The following is a 17,770-nucleotide window of genomic DNA, read 5'->3' as shown; positions in this document are numbered from 1 at the left end:
GATGTAATTCACTGATTAAGAAGTGTGTTCCAAAACATTTTTGTTCCTATAGTGTACGTCTACAGTATTGTCAATGTGGATGATCTAATGTAACCAGTGCATATGGTCATAAGTGAGCCACAGATCTGGGGTTACGAGCCACACAACTTGGGACCACCAGTCTAATGTTTATGGCCACCTTTAGTCAGACTATTTATGCGTACATGAGTTTTAGCAAAGTTTTGATACATTTCATTCACATTGACTCTTGAATTGAGCAGTTTTACGTTGTCACAGTAATGAGTTTGATAAGTTACTACTTTTTGTTAGTAGATCCTATTCTGTCATTATTACTGACCTGTCATTAAACTATGACAATGTACAGTGTTTTGTGGGGGAACCAATCATTACCATAGCACTTTAGTACTTTAATCGATCATGGATAACTATGTAATTCAGCTGTGTTTTTTTTACGTTTAGTCATAACTTATTTCTCTCCTTGACATTATACAGCGTATTTTGGGATTTGTACTGTGCAGCACCTGACAGACGAGAGACCTGTGAACACTCCAGTGAAGCGAAGGCGTTCCACGACTATGTAAGTTAACACCCCGCTACTACCTTATGAACCTTTTGTTCTTTAAATGATCCATATGGTTTCTCTTGTCTTACAATGCAAATAACGCTAGATGATGAAGAAAAATGCTGCTTTGGTGTCGTGTCTAGGACACATTATGTGCAGATGCCATTTTCTCATGCATGGACTACCCAATGGTGACAATAATTAAAGGGTTAGGTGAAAATAAATTCAAAATGATGTGTATTTCTTTCTTTCTTTTTTTTACCACTCTTTGATTCACTAAAATGTAACACACTTTTCTTTTGGTATTTTCCCCGAATTTAACAACATTTTACTGATCTTTTATGAGACTCTGGTTGAACATAGAAAAACAGCTGGAAAGTCTTAAGAAGGAAAAAAAAAGAAACGGCAATCTGAGCCAAGGAAAGCCTGTTGCGTGCGGCTATTGTACTTGGCTGTGGCACATTTGTGTATGATTCAGGCCGAACATATATTCTAGCGGGCAGGCTGTGGGCTCTCTGTTTAATTGGAACCTCCGTGGTTCAGGAAATATGTTTCCCATGGAAGCTTGGTTAAAAATTCAGCAGTCAACAGCCATGTATTCTGTTAACCCTTCGTGCACTAAATACCTGTACAAAGACCTCAGCATTAAAAAACTCAAGCAGCCATTTAGCACTCTTTGTGACCCTGGCCTTACTTTGGATGCATTGTAAAACATTTATTTAATGTATGTGCTTTTATTTTCATAGCCATTGCAGTTTGTTATATCTGTACATTGAATATATTTTTGGTCAAAAATTAAAGTGACCCATTTTTGCTCCAGCTTACTGACTGATATGTACTATAAGATTGGAATTAATGGAGCACTTCCTGTTTACACGTCAGGACTTCTGGGTTACGCTGGTCCTTATGGGACCCATTTCTGTGACCTTTGTGCTCCGCCGTTATCACTGGGGAAACCCTTACCTCCACCTCTTCCAGTGGCAGCAGTTCATTACAGGGCACTCATTAACATCAATAGGCATCCATTGATTTCTATGATTCTCTGCAGTTCTCTAGAGCAAAGAGCGAGGCATTTCCTTCTCTTATCTCAGCATGCCTTGGCTTATTAGGGCAAATAAAGGGTTTTATTTTAATAGACAGACCCATTGATAGGATTGAGTTAACTCCTGAGCACTGCCAAACTTGACTGCAACGTCATATTATAATATTGATTCCCAATCATTTATATCAACTTTAAGCTTTGAAAAAATTAGGAGTCTGCAAAGCATTTAAGTATTTTTTTTTTTTGAAAAAATTGTCAATATGTATATTCGATGTCCTACTAATAATCACTGGTCAGAATTGTTCGTCAGAATGAACCATCTCGATTTGCTGTCAATTTTCTATCAAGCTTGATCATTTCTAGTATTTTCTAAACTTTTTGCAAAGAGCCTTTTTTTGTTGGGTACAGGAAAGAAATGTGGGTCACTCACCCCTCCCTTCTATTTCTCTAAAATATGTTGACACTTTTAGAATTTTTCAGAGCCACTTTGAATGAATAATGTATTACACTAAAATTCTACTTTTTAGATTTCTATGTAGAATTAATTGATTGGTTTTCAGCCATCAAGTGGCTTAACTGGGGCACAGAATAGTGCTCATTCTGATATTTATGGAGACATAGTTCTACTTTAAGATGTTTGTTGAAGACAGGTTTCCCATTGACATGGGCACAGATTGTTACACAAATCTAATTTTTGTAACCAAGATTTCGATTTCAAAAGAGCAATTTCTGGAATGTATTTGGAGGTAAATTGCTATTTTGCTGGCATAGAGATAAGGTTTGAAATAGGTGAGAACCTATTTTAGGAAAATGTAAGTTTCACTGTGTTTTCATGAAGTTTCACGGACTAATTTAGCTTTTGGCTGTGATACTGGCTGTTTCAACCGCCTCTTCAGTATGATGGGTTTTCAGTGGAAACAGATACCAGATCACACATTCTAAAAGGTATTACTCTTTTAATATGTCACATCTCTAACATGATACACGAGCAGGATCACAGACCTTCATATAACTGCTTCTATATACTGCACCGCTATTTAATGTTTTATTCACCACCTCCAGCTATATAGTTGACTAAAATTTTGTGGCAGGACAAAGAAAGGCAAAGAAAAGTCCCACAGGCAATTATTCTCGCTCTGGAGAGAAATTTGCCTTTCACATAATATCACCAACTCTGCAGAAGCAAAGAAATAATCAATGGCTTCAAAAATGTCATTTGTAGGGGTTCACTTTTTTATCGGCAAAATTCTTATGATTTTGACATTTTAAAATAGACGACATGCATTCATATAATTTCCCCTTTCTTTTTATAAACTATGCTTTTGCCATGTTACCTAACTATGGTATAGGCTGGGGCATGTCATACACACTGCTAACCACAGGATAGGCAATTAATGTATCATCGCTGGGGGTCCGACCACTAAACCCTCATCAATACTGAGATCAGTGGTATTGAAGTCCCCTATCTGAATGAAGAGCATTATAGACCACCACTCCGCTCTGATAGAACTTGATTGATATAGCTGTTCCATTAGTCCCAATTAAATGAAGCTGTAGTCAGATATCACCACTCCATTCCCACACGGGACCTTGTTCTCAGGACAGCAAATGTCCCTGGAAGTGGGACCCTCAGTGATCATACATTTATCACATATCCTGTGGATATTTAATATGGGAAAAACTCCTTAAAGCGTAACCATTGTTTTCATTTTTATTTCATAAATCAACAGTACACATGAAAATAAGCAATTGTGTAATATATCTTATCAGAGAAATCTGCTTCTTTCTCTGCCAGAATTGATCAGTCATTATCAAATTCTCAATTCTGCGGTAAAATCTGTATTCAGTGAAGACAGACTTTCCCATTACTGAGATAGGAGATGGCAACTACTACTGATAGATTCTATGTAGATAGAAGGGGTAGGAGGAGCTCGGCCTGTAGCTCCTCCTTCCTTCCATATACATATAATTGCATCCATAGCAGCTGCCATCTCCAATCTCAGTAATGGGAAGTCTGTCTTCACTGAATACAGATTTTACCGCAGAATTGAGAATTTGATAATAGCTGATCATTTCTGGCAGAGAAAGAAGCAGATTTCTCTGATAAGATATATTACACAGTTGCTTATTTTCATATGTTCTATTAGTTTATGAAATGAATTAAATAAATTAAAATGATTATTACGCTTTAAACATAGGCTCAATGAACACTGAGCTTTATTTTTATGCTTTATGAATGCCATGTAATAAGTTCTTAATGAATGAACTGAATATTAGAGAAAAAAGGCAAATTATTATGTATCTGAAATTATGCACAAGAAAGTGAGACCTAAGATAATTCCATGAAAGCTATAATAAAGAAGACCTTATCGCTCACCTGACATGTCTGTTTTAGTAAATAATAAAAGAATAATTATAGAACTTCCTAAAACCTTGCATTGTGCCTTTCCTCTGTTATTTCCACTGGAATCTAGGTGTTACCATTCCTCATGTCACTAGCATGTGTCCCTATACAGTCTAAGGGCATGCGTCTTTTTCCAGCAATCAAGAACGTCTTTTTTTCAAGTAGAAGATGCTTCAGAAAACTCTCCCATTCTCTGTACTTTTCTAAACTTTAAGTGTCTTTTTTAGCGTTCTTTGTTATTTTCCTGAGCGATGTTTCGTGCTTTTTTCCAGTGGTTATTGTGCATTTTTTCAGCGTTTTTAGACATTGTTTCCTGAAATTTTTTGGACTTTTTAAATCATTTTTAAGGCAGTGAAGAAAACGCTGTTTTTAGAGTGAAAACACTTCCAAAAACATGCAAAGATGCATAGGCGTCTTCAAGGGATTTTTTTTAGCCTTCCTATTGCTTTATTTTGTAAAGTATTGAGTATCTTCCTAGTGGATATCCCTCAAGAATGTAAATTACATCTTTTAAACAATTTACATCTTTTGAAAGCCTGAAGCGTTTAAAAGAAGTTCAAAAGCCTGAGCATAGGAACACCAAGTTCATAGAAATGAACAAGTCCATTCTTTTGATTCTTGTGCAATGCTTTTTGCAGTGTTTTCCGCAAAAAAATTGCAGAAAAAGATGCAATGTAAACATACCCTTACACTGTAAACAGTAACTGGACAGTTATCAAAGACTGACCGTCACTTCCAAACAGAAAACTGGTGTGTACAGGTGCATACTAAGAGTAGCCATCTCTATACATAAAAAACATATAAAGTAGCACTCTGTAGCGCTATAGCATGTTAACATGAAATATATGGAATTTGAATAGCATTACTGCTCTAGATAATGGGAAAAAAAAGAATATAATTAGCCCATAATTCATGCATGCCCAGCAGCCAACGACAAGGCGATCTTCTTTAGCTGGGAACCTATGTTAATGTGAATCCTCTCCTAGGCTGAAGCCTACATTTATAAGGTAGGTAGGATCCTGGTGTGATTAAAACCTCCATAGACTGATAGGTGGAGTGCTCGGTCACAGAGAATATGTATACAAATATCAAAGACTGACTGTTACTTCCAAACAGAAAACTGGTGCATACAGGTGCATACTAAGAATAGCCATCTCTATACATAACTAACAAATACATAGGATCTCTTACCAAGCACTCCACCCATCATATTAATCTAGAACGAGCGTTCGTAAGAACTCTTGCTTTATTGGGAATCGGTCTGTATAAACCGGCCAGCTATCACCTAACAAACGAGTAAAATACAACAGGCTTAAAATATATCATTCTCGGCATCACATTGTCTGGTGTAAACGAGTAATGTGCTGCCAATAACATGATAGTCCAATACTATCGTATTAACGCTCATTCTGTGTGCACAGACGTTTGATCTACAAGCCATTACACAACCACTGTTCAGCTTGCATGTAACCATTTGGCGTTTTTTTAACAGCCGTGGATGGTACGTGTAAATGTGCCCTAACACAGACATTTCCGCAGATGGTGCTGAGGATTTTCTACTTTTTATGAAGAATTGTTTTATCAAGGGTAAATGTATTTACTAAAATTGACATGCCAGGAGAGCTGTCAGTTCCTCATTAAGAAAGTCCACTATCTGCCATTTTTTCCAGACTGAAGATAGAGTATGTAACATTCTCTTATTTTTTTGTTATTATTGTTTCCATTCCAGGACTGAGCAGAAGGCTTTCCTTACTAACCACCTTTGTAATATTTCTATAATTATGACCACATGAGTACGTATGTTTGCAAACTGTGGTTATGAATTTAGTGAAGCATTTCATAGACTAGAAAAAATATGACGAATAAACCATAGATGCTCATCGCTGCCTTTGCTTGTCATCAAGAAGAGTAGGAAGAATGATCTCACACAACAGGTCACCTTGTGCTGTCTCACACACTAAATGCATGAGATACAGAGGGGATTCAGTTCTCCTTATGTAGCTGGATTACTTTAAAGATCATGTGAGCTTGGTTCCAAGGAGTTGCCATGTATTACAGGCAATGATTCTTTTGCTGTGCAGCAGAAGTGAACCTCTGCATGCCTGTGGAATAATTTATGCTAATGTCTCCTCTGAATGTGGTGGCTAAAAGACCTGCACATATAGTAATTTTAACATCTTCATGTCATTTCCTTTTTCTTTTTTTAAAGAAACGGATGCACAAATTCTCTGACATCTTAATAAAGAGTGTGCTTTCTTCCTAGAAACAGCACCACTCTTTTCCTAAGGCTGTGTCTGGTACTGCAGCCTCACCACAAATTGACTGAGCTGCAATACTGTGGACAAAAGTGATGATTTTTAATGCACAAAGCAGCACTGTCTTCTGTATGTAATACTTTACACTTAGGTAAAGATAAAGCCCTTTCTGGTCTTCTGGGTATTTCTGATTGATTTTCCCTGTACTCCATGTTTGATGCAGCTAGTCTTAGTGCAGTTATTGCAATTAATGCTGTATAATGACAACTCATTCAGAGTTAGTCTTTTTATGGTTCTTATAAGTAGTTTACTCATTTTCTAATCTGACTTTCACACTTATGGATTTTGGCCATTGTTTGGTCAACAGACGGAGATAGTATAATGGAAATATGTATACCTCCTTTGTGATCTGCACCCACTCTTGTTTTGGGCTCACAAATATTGATGCTGACCACAATGCACACTTTCGAAGAATCCCTAAACTGCTGGTGTGAAAATGTGACAAATCTGGTGAGCACAGACCATTAGGCTATAACATCGGCATCATAATGAATAAATTAGCATCCCTTATTTACAGACGTTCTAGAACTTGGATTTAGAGCTTAGCAGTGAAGCCTGTAAAAAGCTCTGATAGCTGGCACATCTGGCTGTGGCAGGGTTAATGCCATCAGTTGTGTACAGGATTTTCTAAGATTTTCCTCGCTCAAGAACTGGCCGCTGTCCCAGATGGAATGATTTCAGATGATGGAAAGATACAGAGTGCTGTGTTTGTCCAAGACGATATTGCAAAACTGCTAGTACTTTGGGTACAGGTAACAAAGTGCATCTGGCCAGAACAAACGCTCCTGACCTTGAAATGCTCTTCAAGCATCTGACACCATGAATGTGACTTGCTATCACATAGTCTACAAAGAAACAGATCATTGTATATGTAAGATCATTTCTCCAGGTCTTCAGAAAAAGGAATTACCAGCCATTACTATGGATAAATGAAGAAGTAGTATAACAAAGATATTGCCCACCGAATGCAAAAGGATGTAGATTCCTAGTAAATCTCATGTCCAAAATCTGCCGTATTTTCATCATTATACGACACTAACGCCAATGGTATTTTATGGAGCATGTTCAGACTATGACTTTGACTCTTGTGAGCAATTATCTACAGTTTCTAATCAGGGAGTTGGAATTTTTAATGGATTATGATCTCGTATGAATTCAGCGCATTTCTAACATGGTATTCTGTAGAGTAGCTGACAAATTCTTTTTCAGTACTTGAATATTAGATCTTATGGATTGTAATTTTTCAGCATTGCTGGGGTACGGCAGAGCTGCTTCGGTTTCAAGATGCTCACCCAAGCATTTGATTTCTAGAGAACATCAGAGTACGGCTAAAACAAAGTCGCCTGGAGCCACCCCCTGCCTCCTGCTCTGAGCATCAAAGCGGGGCACCATTTGGTACAAAACGTGAAATTGAGGCAGGCCTCCCAGTGTCATGACATTGCATTGTAGAAATATGGGCAGAGCAGGCACGCGGGGAGCCCTCTGCCAACAGGGGAACCGTTTGGTGTTGTTGCTGTGATACTGATCAAACTGGGAGGTAATGGCTATGTCAGAGAGGGGGAAACAGACTCACAGTGGCAGCTGGCAGATCAGTGGTAACAGCAGGGACTGAATAAACTGGGGACATGCGGGGGGAGAAAAGAAAGAGAGGAGCCCACTGTGCGCTGCAGAAAAACCTCACTCCTGAGACCACAAACATATTACTGAATCTGAGAGATATTGTTTTTCCAAAGACGCAGTCCTGCTCCTCAGACACTGTGTATGGTCACAGCTTGAGTGTTACACTGGATCAGCGGATGTGACTTCTTTCACATGTCCCCATATAGAGCTCATGAATGTACTTTATTAAGGTGTTTTTTACACTCTACACTTGGCTTACAACACATGATGAGATGTTAGCGATAGTACAACGAGATGTTATTCCGTGTTTGGAGGGTAGGCCGATCTACTGTACAGTCAGTCTTGCACAATAGGCACTACATACTATTAATCAATCCTATATATTCGATGAGTGTGCTGTCGATTTCCTTTTCATAAAAACAATTGAAGACTTAACATAACTGGTCAGGTAACATTTCACCACATTCTGTACATTTTCTAAATGTATCCTACAGGTATACAACTTAGGCCTCATTCAAACGTCTAGGAATTACATATGTGTTCTATCAGTGATTCTCATGGCTAGACCATGCACCCATTATATTCTATGGGACTGTTCACATGTCCGTATTCTACTGTGGACTGAGTAGTCCACAAAAAATGACAGAGGCAAGTCCCCTTTTGATCCAAGTCAAATATTAAAATTACCTATCAGTGTGTAATCTATGTGATCTCTGCTATTAAAGGCGTTGTCCACTACCAGGACAAGCCCTTCTTAAAGAGGTATTCCCATCTCCAAGATCCTATCCAAATATGTAGTAGGTTTAATAATAATAATAATAATAATAATAATATTAGTAAATACCTCCAATTAGAAATGTAGTATAGTTTTTCTGATTCGCTATGTCTCTTTCCTCATGTGCAGGCATTGCAGGACCTTAGGCATCCATGGTTACGTCCACTGATAAAGTGACAGTTAGTTGCTAGTGGTCGTAACTATGGATATCTAAGGTCCTGCAATGCCTGCACATGAGGAAAGACATAGCAAATCAGAAAAACTATACTACGTTTATAATTGTAGGTATTTGCAAATATTATTGTTATTACACCTACTACATATTGCGATTGGATCTTGGAGATGGGAATACCCCTTTAAACTCACCGTTTGGCTCCGATTAAATAAAAACACCTATACTCACGTCCCGTTTTGGCTCCGTTCCAGCAGTGTCAGCACTCGCAGTCCCGGGACTCTGATGCGATGGAATGACACGTGATGCCCGGCGCCCAATCAGCGCTGACGTCACTGTCCCCGCCTTCAGACCAACTGAACATGAAGAGGAAGTCCGGGATCAGTTGCAGCCCTGGCTTCCTCTTCATGTTCAGTATGTCCAAAGGCGGGGACAGTGACGCCAGCACTGATTGGGCGCCAGGCATCACGTGTCATTCCACCGCATCAGAGTCCCGGGACCGTGAGTGCCGACACGGCTGGAATGGTCCCAGCACGGGAGGTGAGTAAAGGTGTTTTTATTTTATCGGGGCCAAACATTTAATTTAAGAAGGGGTTGTCCTAGTTGTGGACAACGCCTTTAACATAGGATAGGAGAAGCTTTGTAATTTATTTACTTTGATTCTCACTGATGAAACACTGATGGTAAAAACTGAGACTGACCAAACACTGATGAAACTCAGATCAAAAGCACTGATCAATAATGGTCCGTGTTTTTGCTCACAAGAAATATCACAGACTTCTGAATAAGACCTTAAAGGGCGTTTCAAGACTTTAATAGTGATGACTAGAGATGAGCGTTGTTCTACTCGAACTGTTCGCCAATCTCAAATTCGAGCTGTTTTGGGCGGTGTTCGAGCCGGTCGGCGAACACGAACAATTTGAGAAAAATTCGGCTGTTCGAGGTTATGTTCGATAACTGTTCGTGCACCAAAATCATAACTGGATTTTTTCTCAGTAATGATGAAAATTAATGTTAATACGCAGTTTGAGTGTACAGCGGGGCGGGGGGAGGGGCAGGGGATGGATCTCTGCAGGAACAATGAAGATCTCCATTTTTTTTTTCTCTTTCCCGCATTTACAGTGGGGAGGTGCAATCTGTCAGCCTATCAGCAGCGCACACACGGAGCGAAGTGCTTTTTTTCACACAAGCAAGGGCATGTGTCATTGGCAGTGTATGTCACATGTCCTTGCCCTATAAGACCAAGCCATTTTCCCCGTCGCCACCATTTTCTCACTGCTGCAGCTGCGTGTTAGACGGCACCGCTGTTGCTGTGTGCGCTATACCTTGTTAATTTCAAGCCAATTTTCGCACAAATATACAGATAGCTTGGGAGTAGGGAATAGTTGTGATTGCAGTCCTTTTAAGGACTAGGTTACAGCATTTCCTACGACTTTTATCAGGCAGGTCTGTGCTCTTAAATAGATAGATTGTGGGAGTAAAGACTAATTGTAATTGCAGTCCTTTTCAGGACTAGGTTACATCAGTTCCTATCAGTTTTTGCCAGGCAGGTCTGTGCCAGTGCTGTGCAAGTTTTTTTCACAGCATTTGGCTGAATCTAGCAAAGCTAATCCTTTTTGGCCTATTGCAGAGTGTGTTAGTCAGTGGAGTAGCCTATCTGTGTTGCAAGATATACCACCTGTGTATAGAATACCAATTTTTTTACTGCACCTAGTGAAGTAAAATCTTTTGGGCATAGCATCATTCTATTAGTCCATCTATACTGACCTCCATCAGGTTGCAAACTGAATATAATTTTTTTCTGCATCTAGCTCTGAAAAAATATTTGGGCTTCTAGCAGTGTGTGGGACTTGGTCTATTAGTCCATCTATACTGACCTCCATCAGGTTGCAAATTAAAAATATTTTTTTTCTTCATTTAGCTCTGAAAAAATATTTGGGCTTCTAGCAGTGTGTGGGACTTGTTCTATTAGTCCTTCTATACTGACCTCCAGCAGGTTGCAAATTGAATATAATTTTTTTCTGCATCTAGCTCTGAAAAAATATTTGGGCTTCTAGCGGTGTGTGGGACTTGGTCTATTAGTCCATCTATACTGACCTCCATCAGGTTGCAAATTAAAAATAATTTTTTTCTGCATCTAGCTCTGAAAAAATATTTGGGCTTCTAGCAGTGTGTGGGACTTGGTCTATTAGTCCATCTATACTGACCTCCATCAGGTTGCAAATTAAAAATAATTTTTTTCTTCATTTATCTCTGAAAAAATATTTGGGCTTCTAGCAGCGTGTGGGACTTGTTCTATTAGTCCATCTATACTGACCTCCATCAGGTTGCAAATTAAAAATAATTTTTTTCTGCATCTAGCTCTGAAAAAATATTTGGGCTTCTAGCAGTGTGTGGGACTTGGTCTATTAGTCCATCTATACTGACCTCCATCAGGTTGCAAATTGAATAAAAAAATTTTCTGCATCTAGCTCTGAAAAAATATTTGGGCTTCTAGCGGTGTGTGGGACTTGGTCTATTAGTCCATCTATACTGACCTCCATCAGGTTGCAAATTAAAAATATTTTTTTTCTGCATCTAGCTCTGAAAAAATATTTGGGCTTCTAGCAGTGTGTGGGACTTGGTCTATTAGTCCATCTATACTGACCTCCATCAGGTTGCAAATTAAAAATAATTTTTTTCTTCATTTAGCTCTGAAAAAATATTTGGGCTTCTAGCAGTGTGTGGGACTTGTTCTATTAGTCCTTCTATACTGACCTCCAGCAGGTTGCAAATTGAATATAATTTTTTTCTGCATCTAGCTCTGAAAAAATATTTGGGCTTCTAGCGGTGTGTGGGACTTGGTCTATTAGTCCATCTATACTGACCTCCATCAGGTTGCAAATTAAAAATAATTTTTTTCTGCATCTAGCTCTGAAAAAATATTTGGGCTTCTAGCAGTGTGTGGGACTTGGTCTATTAGTCCATCTATACTGACCTCCATCAGGTTGCAAATTAAAAATAATTTTTTTCTGCATCTAGCTCTAAAAAAATATTTGGGCTTCTAGCGGTGTGTGGGACTTGGTCTATTAGTCCATCTATACTGACCTCCATCAGGTTGCAAATTAAAAATAATTTTTTTCTGTATCTAACCCAGCCAATAGTTTTGGCCTAATACCACAGTTTGGCCACTCAGCTCTGCTCGGTTACCATCCATTGTTTTTTTGTGCAAACAACTCCAGAGTTGTGAATTAGTTAACCACCAAAATGAGTGGAAAAAGGCCTGCTGCTGGTGGAAAGGGGAATAGGCGTGTTGGGAAGGGGAAAAAAGGTTGTGTCCGTGGGGTAGGTGCAGAAGAAAGACCATCTTCCAGCCAAACTAAAATGTCTACTTCTTTTAGCGGACAATGTGATAAGATCCCTTTCTTACGGCCACGCCAATCGCTACAAATTCCAGATGAGGCACAAAAACAGCAGGTGCTTCAACGGATATCAAGTGCTCCTTTAAGTGGGCTCTCCTCCACATCAACTTCAACATCACAAATACTCCAGTCCTCAAAGGTGTCACCCAAATCGCACTTGCTTCCTCACAGCTCCCAAATCTCCAGCTGCCCGTCTGAGTATGAGGTAGAACAGATGGTTGAGTCTGCAGAGCTGTTTACTCATACTATAGCCTGGGAATCAGAGGTCGACTCCAGCGCTTCTGTGAATCCAGACGAGGAAATGATCTGCACTGATGCCCAGAATCTTTATGAGTCGGATCCAGGACCAGACGCAGAAGGTTCTGACCATAATGTAGACCCTCATTCCCAAACTGTAACTCCTGTTGGTGGAGACAATGAGGAAGACGATGATAAGACTCAAATACCTGATTGGAGCGACAACTTTAGTTTTTTGTCAGGGCAGGAACAGGTTGGCTCTGAGGACGACGGGTGTGATAACGCACAGGGTGATGATGATGAGGTCGGAGATCCCACTTACTGTCAACCCACAGTCAGCCAAGAGATGAGGTCAGCAGAGGAGGTGGAGGAAGATGCTAGTGACGACGAGGTCAGGTTGCGCCTTCCTGGACAGAGACGTAGTACTGGAAGCACGTCAACAACTGCATCCTCAAACACAACTCTGCCTCTCACCACAAGTCGTGGTGGCTCTTCAGGTCGCATGGGTGCTAAGCCTTGCATAGCCTGGGCATTTTTTCAGATCGATAAAGATGACCCAACTCGTGTTATCTGTAACATTTGTCAGCAAAAGCTAAGTAGAGGCCAAAAAATACATAGTTTGAGTACTTCATGCATGAACCGGCACATGGACATGAAGCATAAGTTGCAGTGGGAAGCTCAGTGTGCTACAATGCGGCCTAGCCGGCCGGGCCAACCACCGTCTGCCATATCTTGTGCATCCGCGGCCTCTTCATCCTCTGTGACTAGGGGGACAGCAGTCACACCTGTTTTGGGGCGCAGACCTGCCACCTCTTTACCCGCAACAGCCAGCGTGATTGGCAGGTCATCATTTTCTTTGGAGGTGGTAACACCAGCTGGTCTTGAGCGCTGTCCGACATCGATAGCACCACCTTTGGATCAAGGCAACCTAACATGTCCGCCTGCATCTTCCTCACAGACCGGCAGTTTGCCGGGGACACCCTTATCAACCCCGTCTAAGCACAATAGCCAGCCCTCGGTCCCTCAGATGTGGACAAGTAAAAGACCATTTCCTCCTAGCCATGAGAAAGCTAAGAGGTTGAATTTCACCATCTGCAAGCTCTTGGCTACAGAAATGCTGCCTTTCCGCCTGGTGGACACAGAGGATTTTCGAGACCTTATGTCCGTCGCAGTGCCCCAGTACCAGATGCCCAGTCGGCACTACTTCTCAAAGAAAGGTGTGCCTGCGCTCCACCAGCATGTCGCACACAACATCACCGCTTCTTTGAGAAACTCTGTGTGTGACAGGGTGCATTTCACCACAGACACTTGGACGAGTAGGCATGGACAGGGGCGTTACATGTCGCTGACTGGGCACTGGGTAACTATGGTGACAGCAGGACAAGGGGCTGCTGTCCAAGTCTTGCCGTCCCCACGAGTTGTGCGTCAATCCTCTTTATGTCAAAGTTCCTCCACTGCTTCTGCCTCCTCAACCTCCTCTCGGTCTTCCACCTGCACCCAAAGCCTGTCTGGTCATGCCACAAGCTTTCTAACTGTGCAGAAGGGATCCTGCACACCTCCTTACTATGCTGGCAGTAGGGCTCAACGTCATCAGGCGGTTTTTACATTGAAATGTCTGGGAAATGTGAGTCACACAGCTGAGGAGTTGTGGTCAGCTCTGGAGAACCAATTTCATGAATGGTTGTCTCCACTGGACCTGAAACCAGGGAAGGCCGTGTGCGACAATGCTGCAAACCTGGGTGCGGCCCTTCGCCGGGGCAATGTCACACACGTGCCTTGTATGGCTCACGTGTTGAACCTGGTTGTCCAGCAATTTTTAGCCCACTATCCCAGACTAGATGGCCTTCTGCAGAGGGCACGGTCGCTGTGTGCTCACTTCCGCCGTTCGCATCCCGCAGCTCAGCGACTTACATCTCTACAGAAGTCGTTGGGCCTGCCACTTCACCGGCTAAAATGCGATGTGCCTACCCGGTGGAATTCAACTCTGCACATGTTGCAGCGACTGTGGCAGCACCGACAAGCCCTGGTGCAATACGTTCTGACGTATAGCCTGGGCCAACGAGATTCAGAGGTGGGGCAAATCACGCTGGAGGAGTGGTCTCAGATCAGGGACCTATGCACCCTTCTGCACAGTTTTGAAATGGCGACGAAGATGTTTAGTGCTGACGATGCCATTATCAGCATGACTATTCCGGTGATTTACATGCTGGAGCACATGTTAAACAGAATTCGGAGTCAGGTGGTGGCACAAGAGGAGGTGGAGGAAGTAGAGGAGGAGGAGTTGTATGCGGAAGGGCTAACATCTGCAAGGTCCAGACGGTCGGCAGCACCAAGGCGGCAGGCATGTGAGGGTGGGGGAGATGATTTTACCAGGGCGCATGGTAGCAGCCAAACTAGTGAGGAAGGTGCAGGAGCCCAGGAAGAAGTGGAGGACGAACTGATGGAAGACTCATCAGATGAGGGAGACCTTGATCACATTTCTGTTGTGCGAGGTTGGGGGGAGAGGACAGAGGAAGGAAGCATGATTGTTACCTCGCCACCAACACAACAGGGACTTGGTGCTCCTGGATGCGCAACACACATGAGTGCCTTCTTGCTGCACTACCTGCAACATGACCCTCAAATTGTGAGAATTAGAAATAATCCTGACTACTGGGTTGCCACACTGTTAGATCCCCGGTACAAAAGTAAATTTGCAGAAATTATTCCTGCCATAGAAAGGGATGCACGCATGCAGGAGTATCAGCAGAGACTGTTGCAGAATCTTACATGTGCTTTTCCACAAAATACCAGTGGTGCACGTAGTGAATCTCACAGTTCCAACTTGCCAACCGTGGGACCGTCAAGTGTTCAGCACTCAAACCGTAACAGAACCACAGTATCTGCTGGTAACATCAATTTTGCGGAATCATTTCACCACTTTTTTAGCCCATCCTTTGCAAGGCCACAGGAGACAAGAAGTCTGACACATAGTCAACGCCTAGAGACGATGGTACAGGAGTATCTCCAAGTAAACATTGAAGCCACGACTGTGTCACTGGACCCTTGCTCTTTTTGGGCTTCCAATCTGGATAAATGGCCGGAGCTAGCCACTTACGCCTTGGAGATCTTGTCATGCCCAGCAGCCAGCGTTCTGTCTGAATGTGTGTTCAGCGCTGCTGGTGGTGTGCTGACAGATAAGCGCACGCGGCTCTCCACTGATAATGTAGACAGACTCACGTTCATAAAGATGAACAAATCATGGATCCGAAACGACTTTTCTACCCCTGTGTCATCCTGGGGAGAGTAAAAGCTTGATGATTGGTTAAAATCACCCTACCAACCGTTTTAAGCTTTCAAATTACTAATCATGTTTATCTGTATCTTGACTGGAAAATAATTTGGGCTTTGTAGCAGTGTGCAGCACTGATCCTATTAGGCCATCTATAATAAGCTTCACCAGATTTAAAATTAAAAATAATTTTTAGCTGCATCTAGCCCGGAAAATAATTTTGGGGCTCCGAGATGCGCAAGACACATAAGTGCCTTCTTGCTGCACTACCTGCAGCATGACCCTCATATTGTCAGAATTCGAAGTAATCATGACTACTGGGTTGCCACACTCTTAGATCCCCCAAACTTTTCGATCAACCTTTTCATTTTAATAAAGACCAAAAAAATGGTCATTTTTGAAATTATAAGCATTAGCAGGTTGTTAGAAACTGAAATCAAACAGTTTTCAACTCAAAACTTTATTCTAGGTGATGTTACATTTTCACATAGGACCCCTTGTTCGAAAGGAGCTTCTGAACTCTCTCGTCCATTGAATTTGTCAGGTTTTGGATGGTTTCTGCTTCAATTGTTTTGCATGAGGACAGAATACCCTCCCAGAGCTGTTGCTTAGATGTGAACTGCCTCCCGCCATCATAGACACTCCTTTTAATGATGCTCCAAAGGTTCTGAATGGGGTAGAGGTCAGGGGAGCATGGGGGTCACACCATAAGTTTGTCCCCTTTTATGCCCATATCAGCCAGAGATGCAGATGTTTTATGTGCAGCATGAGATGGTGCATTATCATGCAGAAAAATGATCTTGCTGTGAAATACACGGTTCTTCTTCTTGAACCATGGCAGGAAGTGCTGTTTGAGAAAATCCACATACATTATGGAGTTCATCTTTAGCGCCTTCAGGGATCCTAAAGGGGCCGACAATCTCTCTCCCCATGATTCCAGCCCAAAACATTACTCCACCTCCTCCTTGTTGGCGCTGTAGCCGTGTTTGCGTGGGGTGTCCATCAACCAGCCATCCTCCACTCCATTCATCTGGACCATCGAGCGCTGCACGGCACTCATCCGTGAACAAAACAGTTTTGAAATCAGTCTTCATGTAATGTTTGGCCCACTGGAGCCGTTTCTGCTTGTGTGAAGTGGATAGAGGAGGTCGACAGGATGGCATATGCACAGCTGCAAACCTCTGAAGGACCCTGCATCTTGTTGTTCGGGGGACGTTGGAGGCACAAGCAGCTTCAAAAACTTGTCTGCTGCTATGACAAGGCTTTTTTGCCGCTGCTCTTTCAACCTGACGTAATTGCCTGTAGGAAAGAGTCCTCAATTTGCCCTTATCAGCACGCACACGTGTGTACTGTGAATCAGCTACATACTTCTTGATTGCCAAGACACTTCATCCTGATCATCGCACAATGTTGATTGTAGTCATGCCTTGACCTAAACACTCCACAATTTGTTGCTTCTCAGCAGCCGACACATCCTTTTTCTTTCCCATTTTGGCAGAAAATGTAGGCTGCTTAATAATGTGAGAGAGCCTTCTTAAGTAGTCTTGCCTTTCATTGGACACACCTGCCAAACTAATTAGCACAGGTGTCTGCAATTGCTTACAGTGATATAAAGAGCCCTGACACACATCACCATCAATGAGTTTAACTGACAAACAAACAAATTCTTCCCTTATCACTCCTAAACACTTTTTGCATAATAATTTGGAACGCGGTGTACATGTGCTTTTCCACAAAACACCAGTGGTTCACGTAGTGAATCTTACAGTTCTAACTTGCCAACCGTGGTCTGTATGGAATTGTTCAATAAAGGGCCCAAAATTAAGATAACATAGATGGGAGAGGTCTCTATGAATAGGAATTCCTAAGTATTTGATACCCTGTGAGGGCCAGGCAAAGGGAAAGTTGGACTGGATGGAATCCTATATGGATTTAGGGAGGGAGACATCGAGGGCCTCAGACTTCGCTGCA

The 17,770-nt window shown here is 41.8% G+C and overlaps 1 protein-coding gene across 1 annotated transcript in view; it reads left to right on the top strand.

Moving 5' to 3' along the window:
- The window catches only part of SSBP4 (single stranded DNA binding protein 4), a 510,052-nt gene that overhangs the window by 210,180 nt on the left and 282,102 nt on the right, over positions 1 to 17,770 (top strand). Inside the window, exon 4 of the mRNA XM_073686385.1 lies at positions 493 to 577. Coding sequence (XP_073542486.1) covers positions 493 to 577 — 85 coding nt within the window. The remainder of the gene's footprint in view (positions 1 to 492; positions 578 to 17,770) is intronic.

This window comes from Phyllobates terribilis, unplaced genomic scaffold (assembly GCF_046119375.1).
Source record: "Phyllobates terribilis strain yellow unplaced genomic scaffold, ASM4611937v1 Scaffold_1__5_contigs__length_1240528914, whole genome shotgun sequence".
NCBI lineage: Eukaryota > Metazoa > Chordata > Amphibia > Anura > Dendrobatidae > Phyllobates > Phyllobates terribilis.
Note: the sequence above shows the minus strand (reverse complement) of the source record. Positions and strands in the feature narration are given on the sequence as shown.